This window comes from Beta vulgaris, chromosome 1 (genome assembly GCF_026745355.1).
Source record: "Beta vulgaris subsp. vulgaris cultivar EL10 chromosome 1, EL10.2, whole genome shotgun sequence".
Lineage (NCBI taxonomy): Eukaryota > Viridiplantae > Streptophyta > Magnoliopsida > Caryophyllales > Amaranthaceae > Beta > Beta vulgaris.
Genome location: NC_079202.1, coordinates 32,222,732 through 32,234,559, shown reverse-complemented (window position 1 = coordinate 32,234,559; position 11,828 = coordinate 32,222,732). Strand labels below are relative to the sequence as shown.

At 34.6% G+C, this 11,828-nt stretch overlaps 1 protein-coding gene across 1 annotated transcript; it reads left to right on the top strand.

The window, feature by feature from the left end:
• Window positions 1–771: 771 nt before the first annotated feature.
• Window positions 772–1,635, top strand: LOC104898347 (uncharacterized). The gene has a single exon (XM_010685412.1). The coding sequence runs from the start codon at window positions 772–774 to the stop codon at window positions 1,633–1,635; it is 864 nt and encodes a 287-aa protein (XP_010683714.1).
• The last annotated feature ends 10,193 nt before the right edge of the window (window positions 1,636–11,828 follow it).

Here is an 11,828-nt window from a genome sequence, read left to right as displayed (position 1 = left end):
TGGAGAATGCTAGTATTATTTGTGGCCATAGGTGCATATCAGGATGATGGTGTTAACATGGAAAATGTAAGCAAAAACCTAATTCGGTGGAGGGGGGTTCCAGAAGAGGTAGAAAGGGAAGTAGAATTGACCAAAGAAGCGTGGGCTCTGAGAGAGACTCCCATGGGACCTGGAGCTCAGTATTGGCATGATATGTATGCGAGGTTGGAGCAAAGAGAAATGAATAGGAATGTCCAATATGTGCCGCCTCCTTCACCAATAGTTGTGTCCAGTGAATCAAGTCGTAGAGCCAGTAGGTCACAATCTAGCAGATTCAGGGGTTGTAGCTATAGGAGTTCTAGGGATACTACCAACAGTTTATCAGTGGGTGGATCTTCCTAGGGTATCAATGATCCCGATTATGTTCCAGAAACCCCAACTCCTAGTAGTAGCGACAGTGGATACTACTACGATCCTTACCGGTTAAATTAGGTGGAAGTTGGAGCAATCAAGGGATTAAGAACTGGTGATTTTAGGAAAACGGGATGGTTATTTTGTGTTTTATTTCAATATATAATCTTGTTTCTTTTTAGTGGTTAGAAATTGAGTAGAAATTGTCGGAACATGTGTTTTCCTTTTATGTAATGTAAGAATATTGTTATTATTGAATGGAAAAGAATGATGTCGTATCTGTTTATAATGGGTTTATCATTGTGGTATTTCACGGAGAATCAGGATGAAAGCAATTGTTGGATAAAATTTGAATTGTTTAAATGTTGATATGTGTAGGAAATGGCCAGTGAAGGTAATGTTTCAACCATCGCTGGAGTAGGAACCAGCGAAAAAGAATCATCGAAAGATGAACAGATTCAAATGCTGAAAGAGATGAATGCAAAATTGTTAGCCTTACTAGAAGCTCAAGGAGCTGGTAAGGGTGATGAGGAAGAAATTTTTTATAAAAGATTAGCTTCTCATAAACCTCGTTCTTATGATGGGGAGGCGGACCCTGTTAAGTTTGAGGATTGGGTGAACCATATGAATAAAGTGCTGGAAGTTGTGAGTTGTCCAGAACACTTAAAGGTCAACATGGCCTCCTTTTATTTAGAAGGACCTGCTGACATTTGGTGGAACATCACTAAAGGAATTTCCAAGCAGTCTGACTTCAGCTGGGAAAAGTTTACGGAAAAATTGAAACATAAATTCTTTCCTTCGGCTTTGCGAAGGATGAAGGAGAATGAGATCCTATTTCTAAGACAAGCTAAAATGTCCATGTTGGAATATGCGACAAAATTCATAGAATTATCGCGGTTTGCCCCAGATTTTGTGGTAAATGAAAGAATTAAGTCCATGCGATTCTTTGAAGGGTTGAATTCAAAATATCAGAAGCGGGTAGGGCCATATTCAACCTTCGAAGAATTATATGATCAGGCCTTGGAGCAGGAGCGGATTGAGATGAAGGATGAAGAATTCCGCAAGAGGAAAAATGGGGGAAAGAGTAAAACAGAGAATGTAAAAAGAGTCAAAAAAGAAGAGGGAGCTGGGGTAACTTTTAAACCTCAAGGGAGAGGTGAAAAGATAAACAAGTCAGAATGGAAGTGCAGGTTTTGTGGAAGAAATCATTACGGAAAAATTACGCTGGTAGTTGATTTGCTTTAAGTGTAGAGGTACGGGACACAAAATCGGGGATTGTCCAAAAGGAGCAATGAATAGGCGCCCTGACTCAGGAAATAATCGGGATGGTAGGCCATTGATGTTGACGGCAGGTGTGGGTAGCTCCAGCCGTGGAAATAAAGGAGGGTTTAATGGGGCTCAAGGAAGATCAGCTGGAAAGGCGTATGTCATTAAGTCAGAGAAGATTGATACACCAGAGACCCCGAAAATGGAAGGTAATGTGATTTATGGAAACTTTTTAGTTTGCAACAAATTGGCGAATGTGTTATTTGATAGTGGTGCATCGCATTCCTTTATATCTAATAAGTTTGTTAGGGGAATACAAAATAAACCTTGTGTGGAACCCATAAGTATGTCGATTTCCATGCCTGATGGGAATTAAGTTCGTTGTAATTGGATCCTTCGAGATTGCACGATACAGATAGCAAATTTCGAACTTCTTGCAAATCTGATACCGTTTAATTTAAAGTCTTATGATGTTATCTTGGGAATGGATTGGCTGAGTAACAATAGAGCAGTGGTTGAATGTTATTCGGAGAAAATAAAGTTGGAAGCACCCAGAGGAAAGGAAGTGTTTTATCAAAGGTGTTTTCCTGGGAGCAGAAAATGTTTAAATGTTATAAAGGAAATAACTATCAATAGTATGGGGGACAATGCAGAAAATGAAGTTTTTGGTCATGAAGGAAAAGATGTCATAGAAAAGACCAAAAATATTCCTGTGGTTAGAGAAAATCCAGATATGTTTTCAGAGGAGTTGCTTGGGCTCCCGCCTAAGAGGATAGTAGATTTCCATATTGATTTAATACCGGAAGCCACCCCTATTTCTCGAGCTCCATATAGAATGGCCCCAATGGAGATGGTTGAATTGAAGAAACAATTGGAAGAACTTATGCAAAAAGGCTATATTCGGCCAAGTGTTTCACCTTGGGGGGCACCCGTACTATTTGTCAAGAAAAAAGATGGAACCATGAGGTTATGAATTGACTATCGGGAAATCAATAAGATTACAGTACGGAATAAGTATCCATTAGCTAGAATTGATGATTTGTTTGATCAGTTGAAAGGAGCAGGGATCTTTTCTAAGATAGATTTACGTTCTGGATATCATCAAATGAGGATAACAGATGAAGACATCTCTAAAACTGCATTCAGAACCACATATGGTCATTATGAATTCGTGGTAATGCCATTTGGCCTTACTAATGCTCCTGCTGCATTTATGGATTTGATGCAAAGATATTTCAAACCTTTCTTAGATCGGTTTGTGGTGATATTTATTGATGATATTTTGGTTTACTCAGTGAATCGGGAAGAGCATGCAAAGCATTTAAGAATGGTGTTGAATGTTTTGAGACGGGAAAAATTGTATGCGAAACTCGGCAAGTGTGAATTCTGGCTGGAATCAGTTGTGTTCCTGGGTCATGTAGTTTCAAAGAATGGTATAGCAGTAGATCCTGATAAAATTAGAGCAATTATTGAGTGGCCAGCCCCGGTGAATGTAACCGAAGTTCGTAGCTTTCTCGGATTAGCAGGGTATTACCGACGATTTGTTATGGATTTCTCTCGGATTGCATTACCCATCACCAATTTAAAAAAAAAAAAAGCACTAAGTTTCAGTGGACGGAGAAACGCGAAAAAGCGTTCCAGGAGTTAAAAATAAGGTTGACTAGTGCACCTGTATTACCATTGCCAGCAGGAGTTGAAGGTTTTGAAGTATATAGTGATGCTTCGCAGGAAGGGTTAGGATGTGTATTAATGCAAAATCAGTGTGTGATAACTTATGCTTCACGCCAGTTGAAAACCCATGAAAGGAATTACCCGGTGCATGATTTGAAATTAGCTGCAAGATCTACACAGATCACAAGAGTTTAAAGTACATCTTCACCCAGAAGGAAATGAATATGAGGCAACGAAGATGGTTGTAGTTCATCAAGGACTATGATATAGATATTCAGTATCATCCGGGAAAGACAAACAAGGTGGTAGATGCCTTAAGTCGTCGACCAAGGCGGGAAGTGAATTCAATCATTTCTGTACCAGAAGAATTGTATAGGGAGTTAGTACAATTAGATTTGCACCTGGTTAGAAAAGGATATGTTCAAGGAAATTTGAATGCTATCTCTGTTCAACCTTCCCTATATGAGGAAATTCGAGAAAAGAAAAATCAGGATCCATTCATTCAGCAAGTGAAGAGAAAGATTGAAAAAGGTGAACCACTGTTCAAAAGTACGCTGATCAAAGTATACGTATTAATGGAAGATGGTGTGTTCCAGGTGATGAGGAATTAAAAAGGAAGCTGTTGATTGAAGCTCATAGCAGTGCGTACTCGGTGCACCCAGGTCGGGATAAAATGATTCAAGATCTGAAGAAATTTTTCTGGTGGAAAGAGATGAAGCAAGATGTAACACGGTTTGTGGCCAATTGTATGGTGTGTCAGAAAGTGAAATTTGATAGAAGAAGAATGCCCGGACTTTTGCAACCACTATCGGTACCAGAGTGGAAATGGGATTCAGTATCTATGGACTTCATAACTGGGTTGCCAAAGACACAAAAAGGGTACGGTTCTATTTGGGTAATAGTAGGTAGAATAACGAAAATTGCACGATTCGTCGCTATTGGTATATCATGGAGTAAAAAGCAGTTGGCAGATACATATGTTCGGAATATCATCAGACTTCATGGAGCACCTTCAACTATAGTGTCTGATGGGGATCCTCGATTTCTGTCACATTTTTGGGAAAAATCACAATAAGCCTTTGGAACAACACTAAAATTAAGCACCGCTTTCCATCCTACAACAGACGGACAAACGGAGCGTGTAATTCAGTTCTTGAGGATATGTTACGAGCGTGTATATTGGAATTCCAGGGGTCATAGGAGGAACGATTGGCCTTGATAGAGTTCTCCTATAATAATAGTTATCATGTAAGTATTGGGATGGCCCCGTATGAAGCCTTGTATGGAAGAAAATGCCGGATGCCCATTTGTTGGGATGATATCAGTTTCGGAGTTCCAGTTGGACCAGAATTAGTGCAAGAAACGATGGAAAGTGGAGAAAAATTTGGGAGAAAATGAGATAGGCCTAGGATCGACAAAAGAAGTATGCTGATTTGAGAAGAAGGAAGTTAGAATTTGAAGAAGGGGATCGGGTATTCCTAAAAGGGGTCCCCAACTATGGGAGTGAAGAGATTTGGAATGCGGGGGAAATTAAGTCCTAAATTTATAGGACCGTATGAAATCCTCAGAAGAGTAGGAGAGGTGGCATATGAGCTTGCCTTGCCGGTTGAACTTTCTAAGGTTCATAATGTTTTTCACGTATCTCAATTGCGGAAATATGTGCATGACCCTTCTCATATATTGACTTATGAACCTCTTCGGATTGATGAGTCATTAAGTTACGAAGAAAGGCATGTTCGAATTCTAGACAAGCGAGAAAAAGTGTTGAGGAATCAAAGTATTCCATTAGTAAAGGTGATATGGTCAAACAATGATCCTGAAGAAATAACATGGGAGAAAGAACTCGACATGAAGGAGCGTTATCCACGTTTATTTTGAGGTAAATCTTAGTTTCGGGACGAAACTTCTTAAGGTGGGAAGAGTGAAATAGCCTTCATGAATAAGTGGAATATTAGTATTAATAAAAACTCTAAACGTTATTAAATACATAATATCAAGTAATAGGGTTAAGATTTGTTTTGAACCATTAATTACAAGTAGGACGTTAAAAATGATTCATTTATGGAATTAAGGATAGGGGATTAGAAAGAAATGTTTGAATAAAATAAAAGGATGTATCCAAGAGGGGAAAGAAGACTTCGAATGTGAATATGGGTTTATTGGGAACACATCTTTAAGTTTTCAAGTGGGTATCAAAGCCTTAAGACGGTACACAAAAGCAAAACACTAAGTTGGGACTGTCCAGAATTTTCTGAACACACCTTTATGGGAAATAGGGGTTTGGACCTTGTAAAATCCGTCAAACCTTAAAATAATTTCATATTGATGTCTTAAATACATAAGAGAACCTAGGGTCAAAATTTGATCACATTTGGAGTTGAAACAAGAAAAGCCCAGACATTTCTTTTTCTCCTCCTCTCACTCGCCTGTTCTGGAGCACATAACCAGCTTCGGTTCTTCATCTCTCTCTCTCAAATTAGTGCATAAAAACTCCCCAGATTTTACATACAAGCTAATACATAGGTACTTCAGTTGATAATAGGTATTGGGAAGCAAATTATTCAAGCCAAAGATCCAAGGAGGTTAATCAAAAGCAAGGAAAGAAGAAGGTAGGTGAGGTAAGTGTTGTATGGTTGTAAATTTGTTCTTTGGGTTGATTTTTGAGTGAATTATCATGAGGTTAATGATGGAATATCATTTTGGATATAGGTATTAGGAAATTCAGTAGAGAATCAAGACTTCAAGGAGGTTTAAGAGTGAAAAAAACTAGCAAGCAAGATAAGGTACACAAGCACTACTCTAGAACGCTTCGATTTGGTTAAAAATTTCTGTAAATTGTTTGTGTATGGTTTTTGGTACGAAAATGTTGTTTGGATGTGGATTTATGATGATTATATCTCTGGATATATATATTGATTTTAGTGATTAATCAAGTGCATGTGAAGTTTCCACTATTATTATGCTTAGTTTGTTATAAACAAAATATATAGTTTTTGAACGTTAAGTTTTATTGTAAATCTTGATTTAGTTGTTTTGTGTGAAGTTTATAACTAAAATAAACTTAATATGGCAGTAGCTATACTATACTTAATTATAATAATTAGTTGATAAAAAGACTTAAGTATTAAACTTGGGTTAAAGTACTAAATCGGGGAAATCGTTACCATGTTTTTAGAGATTAAATATGTTTAAAATGATAGAAACCTTATTAAAAGAATTTTGAGTAATCTTAACATGAAGAGGCAGTAGCTTAATATAGTACTAGCCTTTTGTGCACGCGATGCGTGCGAGGATATTACATCCAAATGAATCATGATGGGTTGGTTTGGGTTATTTTTATTTTGAGCAATAAAACTTGTGCACTGCCTGTCTGATTTAATTTAGGAGAATTTTTTTAAAAAAATCTTGCTTGTTAACCGGGAACAGTTGGTCCATATACTTATTTGCCACTTAAATCGGTAAAGAGAATATTTTTCTCCTTTTCTAAATGTTCACACTTTGAGTTTCAATTATATTTGAAATGCAATTTTAAATTTTTCATACACAATCTGACTTTGCATGAAATGGTCATTTTAAATTTTCTCCATTTCTAAAAATGTTAACACTTTGAGTTTCAATTATATTTGAAATGAAATATTAAGTTTTTCAAACACAATCTGATTTCGCATGAAATGGGTATTTTTAATTTTTCTCCTTTTCTAAATTTTAACAATTTGAGTTTCAATTATATTTGAAATGAAATTGTAAAATTTTCATACACAATTTGATTTCGCATGAAATGGTTTTCGCAAATTAATGTAATTTTTTTTCTGAAAATTAATTTTTGCAAAAGTTGTTCGCAAAAAGGTTTGATATTGTTTTGTTTACCAAAATTTATTTCTGAACATGAATATTTTGCAAAAGTTTTGGGCAAAAATTTTATATTGGAAGTTTTTAAAAAAAGAACTAAATTTGTAACTTTTTCATCAGTTTCATAAATGAATCAAATTTCATACACATCTTGTTTTCTGATTTTATATGAAAATGAATCAAATTTAAGTCTAATTTTTATAAAAGGCCTTCAACTAATTGCTATTATCTCCATTTTTCCAACTACATAACAGTCAACTAATGTGAAATAACTTTGAAGATTAAAATAATTATATACATATTTGAAAGTTCGCAAATCGCCGATGGACGAATGTGTGCTATCACTGTCAAGATCCTATATTTTTTCTCAGATTTGTGTTTATAGGTAATTTTTGTGAGTATGTAATTGTGAATGGTTATTGAGAATAATGATCTTCTAAGTGAATTTTGTGAATGTTTTTGTATGTATTAACGTCCTAGTATATTAGCTTTAGTTTGTAAGTTAATTTTTAGTTTTTGTAAAGTTTCCTAATCATTTGAGTGATTTGCGTGATTTTTACAATGTGATTTTCTCAATTTTGTGAGTAATTTGTAAAGTTTCCTCATATAAGTGATTTCTGAGTGATTGTTGAAAATTAATTTCCGGTGGCTTTGTTTGACCCCCATGTTGGTAATGAGATTCCTTCTATAATTTAGAAAGGGAAGGGGGGAAAAATAGTCAGTTCAAAAAAGGACACCGTTGCTCCCCCCTTCCCTTATATAATAGAGATTACGAGAAAATAAAACTATGGTATCATCATGATTAAGGACTTTTAATAATTAAACTATATTTCTAATAGGGAAAAGTGAAATGTTTCAATTTCAAGGCTTATTTACTAATGGAATAATGATATCAAAGCAATATCTAAGGACATAAGACATCATTGACAATAGGTGCTTCACAAGAGATAGGTTATAATGATGATCTTAAGATAAAACCTCCGAATTTCATAGTCTCACGGAAAAACTTTTATGTTTATTTTGCACTTACCTTAAGAAAGTGAACTCTTGATGAATAATACCTTAACCTTTATTTACTCGACAACCTTTCTTTAGAATCAATTATTTACAAATATATATCTATTGTGTTTTAAAAGAAAGAACTACTCTTATTTTCCTAATCACTATCGATTTCTTAAACTTCAAGTCAAATAAATTGTTTTGTAACAAACGACTCTTTTCTCTCTTAGTGGGAACTTCACATGAACAAGATTAGTTATAAAAGTCTTTACTAAAAGAATGATTCATCATTAGTTTCTTAAGTATACTCTTTTTCGTATATTAACCATGTAAATACAATAACATATTTTTTTTATGAAACGATTGGGGGCTGCTTAGGAGTGATGAACAATTATGTGAATGATAAGGAATATGTATATGTATTGGGACATGTCCTGAAAGCCTTGCAAGCATAAATGATAAGAGAAGGGAGATGTCCCTCATTAGTCTAGAGACATGATTATATCTCTCTAGTCAGGTTCTCTTTCCCTAATCAAGATTATGTGAATTCAAAATTCAATTGAATATCGATTTATTACTACTCCCAACCATTTGAATTTATGTGTAAGTCAAGTTGGATAAGATTTGGAACTCTTTGATATGCTAAGCAGTAACGAAAACTGGAAATGATTACTTTGTGGAAAACACACGCTTTTATCTATTTCTTGTTATAATAAGTGATGCTTGTGTACCAACCTTGCTGATTTAGTATATTGTGGATTGTTTTGTATGGTTGGGGGCAGAGTCCCCTTATTTGCAAGATTAGGAAGGAAAGGTGGGAAGGATTTCTTACTTGACTAAGCTTATGGGTGAAGTAATTAGAAATGAAGCATTGAAGCTGAACTCTTGAACTATTTTGTCTATATAACTAGTTTTGTTTATAATTGGTTATGTAAGTCACTTAATGTGGGGTTTAGTTTAATTTGCAGACTAGGATGTAATAATTAGTATCTCTTTTTTATGATTATCAAGTGGATTAAGTATGGTATCATTAAGCTACCTCTTTGGTATGTGGAGGTAGTTCCAGTAACACCCCTATGGTTAGATGCTTAACTCATGCATAACCAAGAGATTATGAGTTGGATTATGAATAAGTTAAGCAGCTAAACGAGCGGGCTGTAACAGATACGACATTCATATTTCAAATCCTACATATCCTCTGAGCTCACAAACCTCTCGTAACAACTCCATTAACTCATAAGTTATTATTTGACCTTTGAAATTCACATCCAAATTTACTATTCCCTAACTATCTAATCTACGTCCACCACATAACATCTTCATTCTTAGTTAGAACCTCCCAAAAATTACTTCATCCTTCAATTATGACATCACAAATCTTCATTCTTATATAACCAAGCTTCATATTATTTTCGGAGATATCTTCGGGTGATATCATTCAGCCTTGTTTATACGATAAGTAAATCTTGGATATTTGACTACTTCTAATAATATCCTCAAAGCGACAATTGTATTTCTTAAACAGAACTTCACAAGTACCCATCTCAAGCAAACTCATTCTAACTTAGATTCCAAACTCCATATAACATAATTCATCAATGATATTCTGTAACGATATAACTTGTTTCACTAGACTTACGTGTTTCCAAACTTAAATCCGAAAATAATGTTCATTAAATGACCCAAATTTGAGAGACTTTTTCCTATGAGAACTTCTTCATAAAAATTTAAGTAGGAGTAAAGATCCTCCCCGTCATTAATAGAACTAGAAAATTCTGATTTATAATTTCACGAGTCCATATTTGTTCATAACTCCAAGTCATAATTTTCAAAGTTCATGATCATATATAATCAAAATCTCAAACCATAATAAAGAGTTTTTCATACTTTCAGAATTCCATATAAAATTATATCACAAATATTTTCACAATTGCCTTAACCTGAAATTTTAACTCAACATCCTTGATCAAAATTCCTTTCTTTTTCTCTGAAACTTTCAAATATAACTATAGTTTAAATCGAAAGCGAGTTCGTAAACATATCGAGTCGACGTCCCTGCTTAATTCATAAATCAAAGTACTTGTTATTAAACCACTTATATAGTTAGATATACTAAAGATCCTTGCTTTAATTCTCATAGCTACACTTTCATATAAAAGATCAACTTACTAAGCATAAGAAACTTATTATAAATTCGATGTGGAAACAAGTAGGTTTAATAATATCACACATCAATATTATTGAAGGATTCAACTACCTCCAATCAGTTCTTCATAGAAATATTACTCAGTAAAACTCATCACACATATAGCTTTCGCTCATAGTTTAAAACCATATATGTAGTTAACAACTCTTGTAAAGACAGCAATAACACTTTGAATAATTTTGTATTTATATAAAAGGCTTATTAAGCTCAGCACATGAAATCACATAAAACACGAATATAGATTCAAAGGTGGAAGGACATGTGTGTACCTTGAAACAATTCCCAATAATTCGACATTCTGGATAACCAACTATAGCTCGAACTTCATAATTTATCTCCATATACATACTCCAACAACGACCTCAAAACAATAACAACAATCATTAACCATCCTCACAACAATTTAGATAAACAAATTGAATTACTCATACTTTCTAAACTCTTCCATGAACTAACCACCACAACCCTTATATACAACCCATTCTACTAATCCAACTCACAACATCAATTCTATCTCTAATTAACATCATTCTGATTTTAGAGAGTCTTATCAAACAACATAATTTATAAAAATCAGTTTTTATAAACTTACTTAAGAGGCTTACTTCATATTAGAAGCTTCAATCCAATAAAAGAAGATAAAATATTCAATTTTAAGTTTAACAACTCTTATCATAACTATATTTGCTAATCAATAACAAAATTGAGAACCAAGTTTATTTCTAAATCAGAATATAAAATCCAATTGCACCACACTTGAATTGGAATCAAAGGAGATGAGGAATTAAGAAAAATTAGCTTATACCTTCATATGGAAAGGAATACCAAAACAATGGCAGCAACAAGGCAAACAAGTTAGCAATGACAACATGGGCAAACAAAGCCAACCACGGCAGCAGCGCAACACAAAGTACAGCAGCAGTGCTGAACTTGTGTAAGGCGTAACTCATAGCTCCGAACTCCGAATTGAGCGATTTTTGTGTCCAAATTCATTATATCGAAGTGATCTACAACTTTGATTCAGCAACAAAGAGCAAAATTAGATTGCATGTTATAGATAATTGAGGCAACAGATTGTCGGAATAAAACAGAGGAGAGAGAAATGAAGGTGGCAACACCAAACTTACAAAGACCATAACTCATAGCTCCAAACTCCAAATCAAGTGATTTTTGTGCCCAAATTCATTATCTCTAAGTTATCTACAAATTTGATTCATCAAGAAAGAGCAAAATTGGATTGCATGTTGTAGATAATTGGGGCAACAGATTGTCGGAATAAAACAGAGGAGAGAGAAATGAAGGGAGCAACACCAAACTTGCAAAGACCATAACTCATAGCTCCGAACTCCAAATTAAGTGATTTTTGGGTCTAAGTTCAATAACTTTTGAAGATCTACAACTTTCATGTAATAAGGTTGGGTAAATTTCGACTCCAGAATGCATAAAT